The sequence below is a fragment of the Bufo bufo genome, chromosome 1 (assembly GCF_905171765.1).
Source record: "Bufo bufo chromosome 1, aBufBuf1.1, whole genome shotgun sequence".
Classification (NCBI taxonomy): Eukaryota; Metazoa; Chordata; class Amphibia; order Anura; family Bufonidae; genus Bufo; species Bufo bufo.
This window is the reverse complement of record NC_053389.1, coordinates 789,080,760-789,099,494: the sequence shown is the minus strand read 5'-3', so window position 1 is coordinate 789,099,494 and position 18,735 is coordinate 789,080,760. Positions and strand designations below refer to the sequence as shown.

At 40.8% G+C, this 18,735-nt stretch overlaps 1 protein-coding gene across 1 annotated transcript in view; it reads left to right on the top strand.

Annotated features, from left to right (window-relative positions):
• Nucleotides 1-15,670, top strand: part of LOC120986403 (beta-1,3-galactosyltransferase 2-like) — a 61,835-nt gene extending 46,165 nt beyond the window's left edge. Inside the window, exon 2 of the mRNA XM_040414952.1 lies at nucleotides 14,299-15,670. Within this exon, the coding sequence (XP_040270886.1) occupies nucleotides 14,299-15,338 (1,040 nt within the window). The 3' untranslated portion in view covers nucleotides 15,339-15,670. The remainder of the gene's footprint in view (nucleotides 1-14,298) is intronic.
• Nucleotides 15,671-18,735: the final 3,065 nt, after the last annotated feature.

Genomic DNA, 18,735 nt, shown 5'->3' with positions numbered 1-18,735 from the left:
TCCTTAGGCTTTTTAAAAGTTGGGTGGTATGTGTGTAGTGTATATAGGGTGTATTTATGTGTACAGTACAGACCAAAAGTTTGGACACACCTTCTCATTCAAAGAGTTTTCTTTATTTTCATGACTATGAAGGCATCAAAACTATGAATTAACACATGTGGAATTATATACATAACAAACAAGTGTGAAACAACTGAAAATATGTCATATTCTAGGTTCTTCAAAGTAGCCACCTTTTGCTTTCATTACTGCTTTGCACACTCTTGGCATTCTCTTGATGAGCTTCAAGAGGTAGTCCCCTGAAATGGTCTTCCAACAGTCTTGAAGGAGTTCCCAGAGATGCTTAGCACTTGTTGGCCCTTTTGCCTTCACTCTGCGGTCCAGCTCACCCCAAACCATCTCGATTGGGTTCAGGTCCGGTGACTGTGGAGGCCAGGTCATCTGGCGCAGCACCCCATCACTCTCCTTCATGGTCAAATAGCCCTTACTTTCAAAGTTTTCCCAATTTTTCGACTGACTGACTGACCTTCATTTCTTAAAGTAATGATGGCCACTCGTTTTTTTTTACTTAGCTGCTTTTTTCTTGCCATAATACAAATTCTAACAGTCTATTCAGTAGGACTATCAGCTGTGTATCCACCTGACTTCTCCTCAATGCAACTGATTGTCCCAACCCCATTTATAAGGCAAGAAATCCAACTTATTAAACCTGACAGGGCACACCTGTGAAGTGAAAACCATTTCAGGGGACTACCTCTTGAAGCTCATCAAGAGAATGCCAAGAGTGTGCAAAGCAGTAATCAAAGCAAAAGGTGGCTACTTTGAAGAACCTAGAATATGACATATTTTCAGTTGTTTCACACTTGTTTATGTATATAATTCCACATGTGTTAATTCATAGTTTTGATGCCTTCAGTGTGAATCTACAATTTTCATAGTCATGAAAATAAAGAAAACTCTTTGAATGAGAAGGTGTGTCCAAACTTTTGGTCTGTACTGTATGTGTGTAGTGTATATAGGGTGTATTTATGTGTATGTGTGTAGTGTATATAGGGTGTATTTATGTGTATGTGTGTAGTGTATATAGGGTGTATTTATGTGTATGTGTGTAGTGTATATAGGGTGTATTTATGTGTATGTGTGAAGTGTATATAGGATGTATTTATGTGTATGTGTGTTGGATATATAGGGTGTATTTATGTGTATGTGTGTAGTGTATATAGGGTGTATTTATGTGTATATGTGTAGTGTATATAGGGTGTAATTATGTGTATGTGTGTTGCATATATATGGTGTATGTATATACACCTGGATCTCACATGAAGCAGGCTGTAAGTGTATTACATTGAGTAATACACTTACAGCCAATGCATCACAATACAGAAGTATTGTGATGCATTGTAAAGGGGATCAAACCTCCAAAAGTTGAAGTCCCAGAGTGGGACAAAAAATAAAGTAAAAAAAAAGTTTCCAAAAAAATTTAAAGTTTCAATTTAAAAAAAAAATGCGTCCTTTTCCCAAAATAAAGTAATATTTTTTTTAAAAAAAATAGGGAAAAAAAAGAAAAGTAGACATATTAGGTAGCGCTGCATCCGTATTGACCGGCTCTATAAAAATATCACATGGCCTAACCTCTCAGACGAACACCGGCAAATAAATAAAATAAAAAGTGTGCTAAATAAACCATTTTTTGTCACCTTAGGCTACTTTCACACTGGCGTTTCTGGGTCCGCTTGTTAGATCCGTTTCAGGGCTCTCACAAGCGGCCCAAAATGGATCATTTCAGCCCCAAGCATTCTGAATAGATAAGGATCTGTTCAGAATGCATCAATTTGGCTGCGTTTGGTCTCCGTTCCGCTTTTGAGGCGGACACTAAAACGCAGCTTGCAGCGTTTTGGTGTCCGCCTGATGATGCGAAGCCAAACGGATCTGTCCTGACTTACAATGATACCCTACCTAAGACAATCGACCCCCCAAAAAAAAGAAATATGGCTCTCAGACTATGGAGACACTAAAACATTAAAAAATAAAAAAAATTATGCATATTAGGTATTGCCACATCCGTGACGACCTGCTCTCTAAAAGTATCGCATGACCTAACCCCTCAGATGAACACCATAAAAAAATAAAAACAATGTCAAAAAAGTATTTTTTTTTTTCACCTTACATTACAAAAAGTGTAATACCAAGCGATCAAAAAGTCATACACACCCCAAAATCATACCAATACAAAACGTCATCTAATCCCACAAAAAATGAGAACCTACATAAGACAATCGCCCAAAAAAATAAAAAAAAATATGGGTCTCAGAATATGGAGACACTAAAACATGATTTTATTTGTTTCAAAAATGCTTTTATTGTGTAAAACTTAAATAAATAAAAAAAAGTATACATATTAGGTATCGCCGCGTCTGTAATAACCTGCTGTATAAAAATATCCCATGACCTAACCCCTCAGGTGAACATCGTAAATACCAAGCGATCAAAAAGTCATATGCACCCTAAAATAGTAGCAATTAAACCGTCATCTCATACTGAAAAGAATGAACCCCTACATAAGACAGTCGCCCCCAAAAAAAATATATATATATGGCTTTTAGAATATGGAGACATTAAAAAAATTTTTTTTTCAAAAATGCTTTATTATGTAAAACTGAAACAAACAACCAAAAGTAGTCATATTTAGTATTGTCACTTCGGTAACAACCTGCTCTATCAAAATACCACATGATCTAACCTGTCAGATGACCATTGTAAATACCAAAAAATAAAAATGGCGCCAAAACAGCTATTTCTTGTTACCTTGCTTCACAAAAAGTGTAATATAGAGCAACCAAAAATCATATGTACCCTAAAATAGTACCAACAAAACTGCCACCTTATCCTGTGGATTCCAAAATGGGGCAACTTTTTGGGAGTTTATACTTTAGGGGTGCATCAGGGGGATCTTCAAATGTGACATGGTAGCTTAAAATTATCCCAGTGAAATCTACCTTCCAAAAACCATATGGCGTTCCTTTCCTTCTGCGCCCTGCTGTGTGCCTGTACATCAGTTTACGACCACATATGGGGTGTTTCTGTAAACGACAGAATCAGGGCAATAAATATTTTTGTTTGGCTGTTAACCCTTGCTTTGTTAGCGGGGAAAAAAATGATTAAAATGGAAAATCTGCCAAAAAAGGGAAATTCTGAAATTTTCATCTCCATTTTCCATTAATTCTTGTGGAACACCTAAAGGGTTAACAAAGTTTTCAAAATCTGTTTTGAATACCTTGAGGGGTGTAGTTTCTAAAATGGGGTCATTTTTGGGTGGTTTCTATTATGTAAGCCTCACAAAGTGACTTCAGACCTGAACTGGTCCTTAAAAAGTGGGTTTTGGAAATTTTATGAAAAATTTCAAGATTTGCTTCTAAACTTCTAAGCCTTCTAACGTCCCCAAAAATTAAAATGGCATACACTAATGGGAATGTAAAGTAATAACTATTTTTGGAGGTATTACTATCTATTATAAAAGTAGAGAAATTGAAATTTGGAAATTTTGCAAATTTTTCCCAAATTTTTGGTAAATTTTGTATTTTTTTATAAATAAAAATGAAATTTTTTGACTCAAGTTTACCACTGTCATAAAGTACAATATGTGACAAGAAAACAGTCTCAGAATGGCCTGGATAAGTAAAATCGTTTTCAAAGTTATTATTACCACATAAAGTGACACATGTCAGATTTTATAAAAATGGCCTGGTCCTTAAAGGGTTTCTGTCACTAGAAATAACATTATGTAGCTGACTAAAATTAGCGATGTGCTAATGTCCGCAGTACATAACAGTGTGCTTTATAACTCCCTGCCTGCCGCCGTTCTCTTAAAATAAAGACTTTTAAAATATGCTAATGAGCCTCTAGGTGCTATGAGGGCGTTGCTTCAGCACCTAGAGCAGGCATGCTCAACCTGCGGCCCTCCAGCTGTTGTAAAACTACAACTCCCACAATGCCCTGCTGTAGGCTGAGAGCTGTAAGCTTTTCGGGCATGCTGAGAGTTGTAGTTTTGCAACAGCTGGAGGGCCACAGGTTGAGCATGCCTGACCTAGAGGCTCGGTTAGTATTTGGCGCAGGGGCAGTGAGTGAAGGACGCGCTTCTGGATGGGCCCCTTCTGAGTTGGGGCCCCAAAGCAGCCGCTTCCACTATAGCTACGCCATTGCTCTAGAATGAAGATCCCAAAGAAAACCCTCCTCCCCTGCAGCACTCTCTTATAGTGGATTTCAATTCACTCACACCCCCCGCCCCGACTGCAAACATGGTGGAGGAGTTGGTCTTCTCCTGTCAGACACCTGCTCCTACAGCCCAACTCCATTGCCACCCTCCATTACGCTCACCTCATTTGAAGTACACTGTTCGCATCTACTCTCCCTCCAACCTCAAAGTAGCTGTCATTTACTGCCCCCCAGGCCCAGCCACCATCTTTCTTGACCACTTTAACACCTGACTACTACACTTTCTTTCTGCCGACATCCCCACTATCATCATGGGTGACTTTAACATCCCTATTGACACCTGCCACTCGGCTGCTTCTAAACTCCTGTCACTCTCTTCCTCCTTCGGCCTATCACAGTGGTCTTCAGCATCCACCCACAGAGATGGTCACACTCTGGATCTAATCTTTACCCGTCTCTGCTCCTTATCTAACCTTTCTAATTCGCCTCTCCTCCTATCCGACCACAACCTACTCACCTTCTCTTCATTGGTCTCTTCTGCTGCTCCCCCGGTCCACACACTAGCACACCTCCGCAGGAACCTTAAACATCTCGACTTTCGCTTGCTTTCTGACTCTCTTCTCCACCTCTCTACAATCTGTTCCCTCCAAGACCAAGATACTGCCACCACCCTATATAACACCACCATAAGTACAGCTCTGGACATTGTTGCCCCCCTCACACACAACAAAACCCGAAAAATTAACAGACAACCCTGGCACACCAACTTGACCAAAAAACTCAGACAAGCTTCCAGGGCTGCTGAGCGGCAATGGAAGAAATCCCATTCTAAAGATAATTTCACCACATACAAGCAATCCCTCCTCATATTTAAATCCTCACTCGCTGATGCAAAACAGGCCTACTTCTCATCTCTCAAATATTCCCTGGTTCACAGCCCCAAAAAACTTTTTAACACTTTTAACTCCCTTCTCCGTCCCTCAGCGCCCTCACCCTCTCCTCTTATCTCAGCTGAGGACTTTGCCAAATACTTCAAACAAAAGATAGTCAACATCAGAGAAAGCTTCAGTACAGAGACCCCACGGACCCTCTACACAACTGCTCGGTCCTCTTTTCCCAAAACCCGCTTCTCTCCACTCTACTCTACAGATCTCATCTGACCACCTGTGCACTTGACCCAATCCCATCCCATCTCATCCCTAACCTCACCACAGTGTTTATCCCAGCCCTAACTCATCTCTTCAACCTATCACTAACCTCTGGTGTCTTTCCCTATGCTTTTAAACATGCTACCATTACACCCATCCTCAAAAAGCCTTCACTTGACCCATCTGCTTTGTCCAGTTATCGCCCCATATCACTGCTTCCGTATGCCTCAAAGCTACTTGAACAACATGTCCATTCAGAACTGTCCTCTCACCTCTCCTCCTGCTCCCTCTTTGACAGCCTACAATCTGGCTTTCAACCCCACCACTCGACTGAGACTGCCCTTACCAAAGTCACCAATGACCTACTAACAGCCAAAACCAAGAAACAATACTCTGTCCTCCTTCTCCTTGACCTGTCCTCTGCCTTCGACACTGTTGACCACTCCTTTCTGTTGCAAACTCTCTCATCTCTTGGCATCACTGACCTGGCCCTTTCCTGGATCACATCATACCTCACAGACCGGACATTTTGTGTCTCCCACTCCCGCACCACCTCCTCGTCTCATTCCCTCTCTGTTGGTGTCCCGCAAGGCTCTGTCCTAGGACCCCTGCATCCCCGATACATCCCCACACGCACTCTCCGATCCTCACAAGACCTCCTTCTCGCCTCTCCTCTTATCACCTCTTCCCACAATCGCCTCCAAGATTTATCGAGTGCATCCCCCATACTCTGGAACTCGCTACCCCAACATATCAGATTCTCACCTGATGACTTACAAATAAGTCACAGGGCCCTGATGGGATACACCCAAAGATATTAAAAGAGCTCAGCGGTGAACTAGCAAAACCATTAACAGATTTATTTAACCAATCACTGGTAACAGGAGTCGTCCCAGAAGATTGGAAATTAGCAAATGTTGTGCCTATTCACAAGAAAGGTAGTAGGGAGGAATCGGGCAACTATAGGCCAGTAAGCCTGACATCAATAGTGGGGAAATTAATGGAAACCATACTTAAGGAGAGGATTGTGGAACATCTAAAATCTCATGGATTGAAAGATGAAAAACAGCATGGGTTTACTTCAGGGAGATCATGCCAAACTAATCTTATTGATTTTTTTGATTAGGTGACTAAAATAATAGATTGCGGAGGTGCAGTAGACATCGCTTATCTAGACTTTAGTAAGGCTTTTGATACTGTACCACATAGAAGGATTATCAATAAATTGCAGTCTTTGGGCTTGGACTCCCATATTGTTGAATGGATTTGGCAGTGGCTGAGGGACAGACAACAGAGGGTTGTACTCAATGGAGTATATTCAGACCATAGTTTTGTTACCAGTGGGGTACCTCAGGGATCTGTTCTGGGACCCATATTGTTTAACATCTTTATCAGCGAAATTGCAGAAGGCCTCGATGGTAAGGTGTGTCTTTTTGCTGATGACACAAAGATTTGTAACAGGGTTGATATTCCTGGAGGGATACACCAAATGGAAAAGGATTTAGCAAAACTAGAGGAATGGTCAAAAATCTGGCAACTAAAATTTAATGTTGATAAGTGCAAGATAATGCACCTGGGGCGTAAAAACCCAAGAGCAGAATATAAAATCAGTGATACAGTCCTAACCTCAGTATCTGAGGAAAGGGATTTAGGGGTCATTATTTCAGAAGACTTAAAGGTAGGCAGACAATGTCATAGAGCAGCAGGAAATGCTAGCAGAATGCTTGGGTGTATAGGGAGAGGCATTACCAGTAGAAAGAGGGAGGTGCTCATGCCGCTCTACAGAGCACTAGTGAGACCTCATTTGGAGTATTGTGCGCAGTACTGGAGACCATATCTCCAGAAGGATATTGATACTTTGGAGAGAGTTCAGAGAAGAGCTACTAAACTGGTACATGGATTGCAGGATAAAACTTACCAGGAAAGATTAAAGGACCTTAACATGTATAGTTTGGAAGAAAGACGAGACAGAGGGGATATGATAGAAACTTTAAATACATAAAGGGAATCAACAAGGTAAAAGAGGAGAGAATATTTAAAAGAAGAAAAACTGCTACAAGAGGACATAGTTTTAAATTAGAGGGGCAAAGGTTTAAAAGTAATATCAGGAAGTATTACTTTACTGAGAGAGTAGTGGATGCATGGAATAGCCTTCCTGCAGAAGTGGTAGCTGCAAATACAGTGAAGGAGTTTAAGCATGCATGGGATAGGCATAAGGCCATCCTTCATATAAGATAGTACCAGGGGCGTCGGTTTCCAGCGCGCATAGATTAATTCAATTTAAGATTCTTTATAGACTGCATTACACGCCTAGGGTCCAAGGGAAATTTCCACAAAATAGGGTCCGGGACTGTTGCTGCCCTAAATGTGGATATGTTAATGCGAACTATGTCCACATGTTATGGAGCTGTAGTAAAATAAGGAAATATTGGGATGAGGTTTTTTCTGCCCTACAAAAGGAATCCTCAATGAACTATAACCCGGGGATCTTGATAGTGATTTTTGGAGACTATGGTTCAGAAACGGAAGTCCCTCCCCGGGTTAGACAGATTTGGATGAGAGGATTGATGGTAGCGAAAGCTATATTGGTCAGGCACTGGGGCTCTGTTTCCCAGCCTTCTTCAAGGGAGTGGGATCTATACCTTCAACAAATTAAAATCTATGAGGATATCGGGAAGAATCGGAGAGTTGCACGCAGAGCCACGTAGACATATTTTGACATGATTAATGTACTTACTGTTTGCTGTATTTGAATGAATTGAGGGGAACGACAGCCAATGGGGGGGGGGGAGGTATAAGGATATCGATGATTGTTCTACTACATAGTTATGTATATATACTGAAGTGGTTTATATTGGTCTATGCACTAATTCTAGGATTGTTATATTACATATACTGTTGCATTAGTATTAATTAATAATAAAAATAAAGTATATTTAAAAAAAAAAAAAAAAAAGATAGTACCAGGGGCTATCCATAGTATTCAGTATATTGTGCAGACTAGATGGGCCAAATGGTTCTCATCTGCCGACACATTCCATGTTTCACCTACAGTGAAATCCTTCAAAAGAAACCTGAAAACCCACCTCTTCAGACAAGCCTACAACCAGTGACCCTGCTGCCTCTATACCGCCATGACCAACTTCACCCGCACCTACTGTGTCCTTCTCCCATACCATGTAGATTGTAAGCCCTCACGGGCAGGGCCCTCTCTCCTCCTGTACCAGTTTGTAACTCGTTTTGTTTATGATTAGTGCAATTGTCTGTATTATGTATGTGCACCCCTTATCATATGTACAGCGCTATGGAATGAATGTCGCTTTAATAATAAATAATAATAATAAAAATAATAATAATAAAGTCGCTTCTCTTGAGACCTGGCACATCAACACAATAACAAAACATGACTTTTTAGGCTTACTTTAAAATTATTTCAACTTGGCTTCTGAAATTGATGGATTTGAAGCCTTAACATTCAGCCATTTGCCTCTCACTGCAGATTCTGTAAGACTTCTTTGAGTTAAATCCATGACCTCGGTCAACCTTATTTGCTCTGTGATGGTGATAGGGTGGGATAAGGGATAATAAAACTCTCCCTGTCTCAGGGAAGAAGGGGAAATGTCATTTGAAATGAATTTTTACAGGAACAGAAGGATTTATGCCTCTGGTTTTCTGGTTTTACAATGGTTAACACTCATCTTCTGTTGAATGCTATTATATTTACAGCTGGCTAGGTATGATTGCCTCTTTATTCTAAAACAATGTACATCTGCCAAATTGTAGCCTGCAGCACTTTGCACAACCCTGCCTACTTTGTATTCATTATGAGCCTAAAGTGCAGATTTTATATTCTACACAGGACAGATCGCTTACCAAATATGCAGCAGGTGTCCTGCACAATTCACCCCCTCCGCAAAGCTTTGATCACGTCTGTTGCATTTGTGTCAATCAAATGGTTAAATTATTCCCGCATCTTCAGTCCTTCTATATAAGAATACTAAAATCATTTTTAAATTATGATTACAATAATTAGATCTCATTTTGGACCATTTTTATATTTATTCAGCCTATGGGAAACGTAAAACCTTATTAACACACCTACATCGAGTGTTAGATGTGCCAATGTAAGAACTATTCCTTCATAAAACACCTTTATCCAAAATTAATCAGGAATCATTTTCAATTAAAATGTAGGTATATAGTTTTTACTATAGGTAGGTGTAGACAGTGATGGATAAGAGCTTGTTGGGACACAAGCACATTATTCTGAGGGCCCACCTTTTATCCATGTACAACATGTGCACGCCCAATCATAAGCACAGGCCATATCATATACACCATCAAGTAGGTTATTTGTGAATTAAGATATACCTATCACGATCAATGGCTGCACACTCTTCCCGGTCAACCAAGTCCGCTGCCTTGGAGTGACCTTGGATTCTGCCCTCTCCTTTTGACCGCACATCCAAGCCCTTTCCACCACCTGCCACATCCAACTCAAAAAACATCTCCCGCATCCGCGCTTTCCTCAACTTTGAATCTGCGAAGATACTTGTACATGCCCTCATCATCTCCCGCCTAGACTACTGCAACACTCTCCTCTGTGGCCTTCCATCTAGCACTCTCGCACCCCTCCAATCTATCCTCCACTCTGCTGCCCGACTGATCCACCTCTGACCCTGTTACTCCTCTGCTTCTCCCCTCTGCCAATCCCTTCACTGGATCCCCATTGCCCAGCGAATTCAGTTCAAAATACTAACAAATACATACAAGGCCGTCCACAACCTTTCCCCTCCCTACATCTCTGAGCTACTTTCCCGATACATCCCCACACGCAATCTCCGATCCTCACAAGACCTCCTTCTCTCCTCTCCTCTTATCACCTCTTCCCACAATCGACTCCAAGATTTCTCCAGTGCATCTCTGGAACTTGCTACCCCAACATATCAGACTCTCACCTACAGTGAAATCCTTCAAAAGAAACCTAAAAACCCACCTCTTCAGACAAGCCTACAACCAGTGACCTTGCTGCCTCTATACCGCCATGACCAACTTCACCCGCACCTACTGTGTCCTTCTCCCATACCATGTAGATTGTAAGCCCTCGCGGGCAGGGCCCTCTCTCCTTCTGTACCAGTTTGTAACTCGTTTTGTTTATGCTTAGTGCAATTGTCTATATTATGAATGTATACCCCTTCTCATCTGTACAGCCCTATGGAATGAATGGCGCTTTAATAATAAATAATAATGATATAGTGGCTCACCTGTCTCAATTTCTGGATATAGGTGCACTGTTATAGGCCTACCCCACAGCCTTTTAGTTCTATGCTTGGAAATATTAACAGGCACTCAATCATCTGGAACTGCCCTGAAAATTCATACTTTAATATACCCCATACATAAAACAAACAATAACAATATAAAAATAAATTAAAAAATTTAAATACTGTTAGAGTACAATATAAGCAGCAATCATAGCCAAAAAAGAAATGCGTATTGTATGCATCAGTACATGACCGAAAATATATCTGATTAGAGATAAAAATGCAAAAATATAAAAAATATAAATATGAAGATCAAAAACATGTTTTCCAAAGGAAATCCCTGATGCGATTAGTCCAAATATTCAATGATTAATAATGTTGTTCAATCCAAAGAATTGTTAATGGTATTACTTGATTCAAATAATTAGTTGATTATTGTCCATAATTCATCCAATAATCGCTGTTCATGATTGTATTAAATTAAAATAATGTAATCATGTAAATATCTCATCCATCTAACATCATGGATAGAATTTTCCCCGGGTTAAATCTCATCTATAAAGTATCAATGCGTATATGTATACACTGCCTGTCCAAAAAAAAAGTCGCCACCTGGATTTAACGAAGCAAATAGTTATGAGCCTCCTATTGGATAATTACTGCATGGGCGATCATCTTTCAGCTGGCAACAAGTTATTTAACCCCAACTGGTGCAATGAGTTGCTTCTCATTTCTTAAACAACCATGTGGAAAGACACATCTCGTGGTCGTGGAAAAGATGTTAGTCTGTTTGAGAAGGGTGAAATCATTGGCATGCATCAAGCAGAGAAAACATCTAAGGAGATTGCAGAAACAAAAAAAATGGGGTTATGAACTGTCCAACGCATTATTAAAAACTGGAAGGATAGTGGGGACCCATCGTATTCGAGGAAGAAATGTGGCAGGAAAAAAATCCTGAATGATCGTGATCAGCGATCACGTAAATGTTTGGTAAAATCAAATTGAAGAAAAACAACAGTAGAACTCAGGGCTATGCTTAATAGTGAAGGTAAGAGCATTTCCACATGCACAATGCGAAGGGAACTCAAGGGATTGGGACTGAACAGCCGTGTAGCCGTAAGAAAACCACTAATTAGTGAGGAAAACCAGAAAAAAAGGCTTGAATTTGCTAGGGAGCATAAAGATTGGACTCTGGAGCAATAGAAGAAGGTCATGCAGTCTGATGAGTCCAGATTTACCCTGTTCCAGAGTGATGGGAGCATCAGGGTAAGAAGAGAGGCTGATGAAGTGATGCACCCATCATGCCTAGTGCCTACTGTACAACGAGTGATCATACCAACACGTGTGACGCCAAACGGAAAGTAACTACACTACTTGACTTACGGGGAACCAGGAGACTTGGCAGGAGGCAGACTTCACCCCCTATACACGGTTGCTCCTGGGAAGACATAGTGGTAACTTAGAGCTGCCAGCAGCAAAAGACAGTTTGCATTAGATAGATGAGAAAATTCTATCCATGATGTTAGATGGATGAGATATTTACATGACCTTGAATAGGGGACTAATGACTACTTGATACTATCACAATTATGAACACTGATTCCTGAATTAAGAATACAATTAATATCTGGATCAACTAACAACACTGATTATTTAATATTATATTAATTTAATACAATCATGAACAGTGATCATTGGATGAATTAGGAATTACAGCTAATGAGGCATTTGGATTAAATGTTACCATCAACATCGTTATTCTAAAGTGAACTTATGTAATCATGAACAGTGATCATTGGATGAATTATGGACAATAATCAACTAATTATTTGAACTAATCCCCATCAGGGATTTCATTTGGGAAATATATGTTTTTTATTTTATTTTTTTATATTTTTTATACTTTTGCATTTTTATCTCTAATCACTGGTCTATACAATATATATATGTATATTTCCGATCATGTACTGATGCATACAATACGCATTTCTTTTTTGGCTATGATTGCTGCTCATATTGTACTCTAACGGTATTTTAATTTTTTAATTGTTTTTTATATTGTTATCATTATTGTGACTGGTTTCTCCTATAGGGTTGTAGCAGAGTCACACTGGGGTTCTTTGTGCCCACCAGAGGAAATTATTCTCAGGCCCATCCACTCTATCATCAATAAGGTCTGATAGTTTTTAAATCAAAGAAATAGACTCTTATGGCAAGTGATTATCTTCAAATGCAGTTTCAAATGGGGGTTTTCTCCTGAACCTTTGGGGCCCACTATTAAATCAGAACCAGAGCCCATCAGTGGATCATCTGTTACTCTTGTGGGTCAGTCCAAGCCTGGTTGTATGGCATTCTTTAATATAAAGTTGTCCCCAGACATTATACTTTCGCTCAGCGTTAAGTTTTCATGAATAGTAGTACCAACCAGGAATATCAATGACCTATCTGCTCCATATATTAAAATGTGGGCATTAGGACAGTCTAATGTCAGCCTAACCTTACAAACTAAAGGTAGCCCACTTTAATGAATGGTTGGAAACATGACCCTCAAAACTTGGATTTCTCTGTGGTTTCCACGGTTCATTTAGGATTTTGGTACTTTGTTAGTCCCATCACTTTAATTTGAGTTGATTGTCCAGTAGCTAGTAGGGGGATAGTGTCTAAAGAAACCAGGTAGGGGAAGGTGTGAGTAGTCACCAGTAACAAGCGGAGGTCTCATAATCAGCAAGCACAGTCAAAACTGTACGGACCAATACAGAACAGAACCAAAATGAGACAAGAAGAATGGTGGTCACAAGACAAGCCAAGTTCAGAGCATTTAATAGTCAGAAGCTGAAGACCATGGAAAGTTGATAACCATGGAGGGTTGCTAGAGTTGGCCTTAGGTCAGGCATCCTCAAACTGCGGCCCTCCAGTTGTTGTAAAACTACAACTCCCACAATGCCCTGCTGTAGGCTGATACCTGTAGGCTGTTCGGGTATGCTGGGAGTTGTAGTTTTGCAACAGCTGGAGGGCCGCAGTTTGAGGATGCCTGCCTTAGGTTATATGATGCCCTGTGCAGTACCTTCTGTTGATGCCCCCTTATAGTGTAACAAATAGTTCCCAAATAATACAGTGATACCATCTACAATTTCTTAAATTGCACTGCTCCATGAAGAAACTACTGAGCAATGTAGCTGGATCCAGTGCAGCTGCCTTTCCATTGGTCGAGACAGGTCAGAATGAAAGATATGGGAGCCCAAGCTATCAGGGCCAATGGCACCCTCTTCAGTAGTGAAAAATAAGATGCCCTAACACATACCCATAAAGGTAACAGTCCAGTCAAGGTGCTTAGGGGTCAGCAGCTAGCACAGTGAGTCAGTTTGTGTCCAAAAAGGGGGACCATCAAACGAAATTCTAAAGCTAACTATAGGGTTGTCAAACTAATGGTCTTAAATAGTGCTCCCGCTAGTGTAATTGGTGGGGCACCAGTGTTTACCACTCCAGGTCAGAGCTGAGTGGTGTCCTGGAATTGACATCCTTGAGTGGACTGCGTTCTGATTTGAAACATTTCATTTATGCATATCTTATGTGATTTGTGATGGGGCATTGATAGCCACAACCAAGCAAGTAAGTGAACATAAGCAAATAAATGTCCAAGATTTACAATTATGTTATGTCTTTGTGTTTTCTAGGAGGCATCATGATAAGAAGACTAAACACTTGGAAAATCTTTAAATCAGGTCTTCTAAGTGTGATATGTTTCGCATTGTTTTACATGTTTGATGGACTCAACATCATGTTGGACACATGGAACCAGTTCCAACATCATGTCCATCTTCATTCCTTCACAAGTCATATCATTATCCTGAACTCTTCACCCTCTGCCACAAATCACTTGCGAGTATATCCTTATCCACATCCTTACAGGTTTCTAATTAACCAACCCAGAAAATGTCTGACACGGAATCCATTCCTACTTCTCCTGGTGATCGGAGAGAGTCAGGATGTGAAAGCTAGAGACACCATACGGATGACTTGGGGAAATGTAAGCAACTATAGAGATGTTGACGTTATGATGCTCTTCTTGGTTGGCATCTCTCCTGTTATGACTGGGGCCATACAGAGGCTCCTTGAAGAGGAAAGTACCATTTATGAGGACATTGTTCAACAGGACTTCCTGGATACCTATCAAAATCTAACTCTGAAAACTTTAATGGGTATGGAGTGGGTGACAGATTTCTGCCCTAATGCCTCCTATGTGATGAAGGTGGACAATGATGTCTTTCTCAATGTCAACTATTTGGTCCACCAACTTCTCCATCCAGACCTTTCACCTCGTACTAATTATGTAACTGGGTATATTCTATGCCATACAGGGCCTGTACGGGACAAAGAAAGCCAATGGTACATATCTGAGGAAGTTTACCCTGGGGACACATACCCACCATACCCTTTAGGGGCAGCATACGTGTTCTCAGGAGATATGGCCCAAAAGATCTATAAAGTAGCTCAAGAAATCAGAGTCTTTGGCATCGAAGATGCTTTTATTGGCATTTGTTTGTACAAACTGAATATTTTACCCACAAACACACCAAGAAATATGTTTAATGGTCGCAAGATCGATTTTCATCCCTATACGTTTTGTAATCTGGTCATGGTTCACAATTATAAGGATAATGACTTGAAAAAAGTTTGGCAACAGTTGTGGAGAAAGGGGGTGTTTGTGTGTTAATTGGGACAGAACACGTAGGTTGTAATTATCTCCATAAGGGATATGCATGATTGGTAGGTGTGGGCTGAACAGATTATTTGGCTTGGCTGCATGGGCATGATGCTTTTATACAGAGAGAGAAGCAGCTATTCTACCTCCATGATGCCAATTATCCCAAAGAACTGAGCACATGATAACCTTTCCGAACTTTGTTTTAGATCCATTATTGGTGGATCCGGATGAAATCAGGGCATTAGAGCACATGGATGTTATCAATAAGCATCCTCTGCTTGGGAACCCTTTCAAGAGCCATAACAAAGAAAATCCCCACTGCAAATGCATTACCAGCTACAGCGACAGGGTTCTTTTTTTATTTTTATTTTTAATCTGTTTATTGTTTGACATTATATCAATATGCAAATACAATGCAACATGACCATTAACAAAGTAGTATATACTAATCGGTATAGACATCAGTGAACAAGAATGTAAAAAAAAAAGCAATGTCCCCCCCCCCCCCCACCCCCCACAATCCTGTGCTCCAACCTTAAGGAACATAGCACTTCAGGACTTCGGGGAACCTCAAGTACCAGCTGAAATTTGAATAGGTGTGCATCCTTGAAGAACTTCATATAAATACCATGTCGTATGCTCAAAATGTTGAATAAGTTTAGATTTGATGGAAGAGTATTCATAAATAAATAAAGACCATTTTTTTTTTTAATCGTTTGGTCATTTTTTCCCTATCTGATAAAGTAAAAATCCAGTCCATATTAAACAGGAAGGTTAGTTTGGCTTGAATAAAAGTGATAGAGGGTATTTCTGGGTTTAGCCATCGATGTAGAAGACTTTTTCTTGTAGCAGCCGCCCAAATGTGTAATAAAGCTTTGTCTCGTCTGGGAAGACCGTGTTGTTCCTCGGATAGCCCACTGAGGAGTAGCAGTGAAGGTTATATTGTAAGTTGCTAATATGTGGGATCGCACTTGCTCCCATAAATCTTGAACATATGTGCAGCCCCACAGATGATGGTATAGATCTGTATCAGGCATATTACATTTAGAGCAAGAATAGGTACAATCAGGAGACATATATCATCAAAGCCATATCCTTATAGCTGCTGACTGGAGAATGTTTGAGTATTTTCAATGTGGCCTCAAGTAATAACATAAAGGCCGAAAAAAGACATTTATCCATTCAGTTCGTCCTGTCATCCTGCAAGTTGATCCAGAAGAAGGCAAAAAAAAAACTGTGAGGTAGAAGCCAATTTTCCTCACTTTAGGGGAATAAAAAATTCCTTCCCGACTCCAATCAGGCATCAGAATAACTCCCTGGATCAACGACCCCTCTCTAGTAGCTATAGCCTGTAATATTATTACACTCCAGAAATACACCCAGGCCCCTCTTGAATTCCTTTATTGTACTCACCATCACCACCTCCTCAGGCAGAGAGCTCCATAGTCTCACTGCTCTTACCGTAAAGAATCCTTTTCTATGTTTGTGTACAAACCTTCTTTCCTCCAGACGCAGAGGATGTCCCCTCGTCACAGTCACCGTCCTGGGGATAAATAGATGATGGGATAGATCTCTGTACTGACCCCTGATATATTTATACATAGTAATTAGATCTCCCTTCAGTCGTCTTTTTTTCTAAAGTGAATAACCCTAATGCTGATAATCTTTCAGGGTACTGTAGTTGCCCCATTCCAGTTATTACTTTAGTTGCCCTCCTCTGGACCCTCTCCAGCTTTGCTATGTCTGCCTTGTTTACAGGAGGCCAGAACTGTACACAGTACTCCATGTGTGGTCTGACTAGTGATTTGTAAAGTGGTAGGACTATGTTCTCATCACCGGCATCTATGCCCTTTTTGATGCAACCCATTATCTTATTGGCCTTGGCAGCAGCTGCCTGACAGCAGCTTAGTTTGCTGTTTATTAAAATTCCTAGATTTTTTTTCCATGTCAGTGTTACCGAGTGTTTTAGCATTCAGTATGTATGCAGCGTCCCACTACGTGTGTGTGGGCACTGCTTAAAAGCACTTTTTACCTTATCAAAAGCACTAGGTTGTAATGTATGATTTTGTGTGTATGTATCTGCAAAATCCCTGTTACCAGGCAGATTAGGTGAAATTCATACATCCCACCACTAGATGGGGATAAAGTTCAGGTCCTATATATATACCTAGGTCAGGCCTAGTGAGAAAGATGAGTTCAGACCAGGTTGTTGAAAATGTAGTTCAGAAGAGAGCAGATCCGAGGGAGTCATATCAGATTAGTGGGAGAAAATGTAGAGTGAAGACTCCATGACACAGATTAGTGAGTGGAGCCAACTTCGCCATGAGGTGGTACTAAGATGTGAGGCGCAGAAGAGCGTTTTCCTTCTGTGGCCGGACTATAGACTTGCATCCCTGACCAGTAGGAGAGAGTTTGCCTCCCTGGAAAAGAAACAAGCTTTCCTAAGGAATCATCGGTGATAAGAGCCATTATTGAGGGCCACAGACACCTTTGCGCATGGTGGAGGACTTATAGCTTCTGGCAGCCACACCATACTTCTGAGAGACAGTTGAGTTTTCCTGTCTAAATATTCAGCTTGTAGGGAGAGTCAAGGAATAGGATCCCACACATCTAAAGGAACCAGGTACACCGAACCCACAGCTCCAAAACTAGAAACCTGAAAAGCCTAGAAACAGTGGATTTGCAGAATTAACTCTGTACCATCAAGAGACTGCATAATTGTACTGCTGCAACCAAAGACATCCAAAGTAAAAGTTGTGAGTTGCATTTCACCACTGTCTACCTTATTATTACCACTACTGGTTGTACCACCATTAACGGTACTGGCGTCACGACAAAAACCATCAAGGGACTCAGCCGCAACAAGCACCCTAAGCACCCCTAACATCAAGGGCACCTCAACCACCATCTTGGCTGATGCCCTGGAGGATTTCGTGCTGTCCACCTCAACACTGTGCTGCCAGCCCAGGGAGGCTATCTGCTAACCGTGAGTAAACTGATGAACTGTGTGTTATATTATTTGGCCCCTCATCGGTCCACCGTGCACCTCACGTGTTCCCCCTGCGACTGGCTGGCTGTATGTACGGGTGACTTGCATTATTCCTTCCCATGTGCATAACTTTATACATTTGTCAGTGTTAAACCTCATCTGCCACTTCTCTGCCCAAGCCTCCAATCTATCCAGATCCCTCTGTAGCAGTATACTGTCCTCTTCAGTGTTAATTACTCTACACAGTTTAGTGTCATCTGCAAAAATTGATATTTTACTATGCAAGCCTTCTACAAGATCATTAATAAATATATTGAAGAGAATAGGGCCCAATACTGACCCTGTGGTACCCCACTAGTGACAGTGACCCCTCCAATACTGACCCCTGAGGTACCCCACTAGTGACAGTGACCCAAT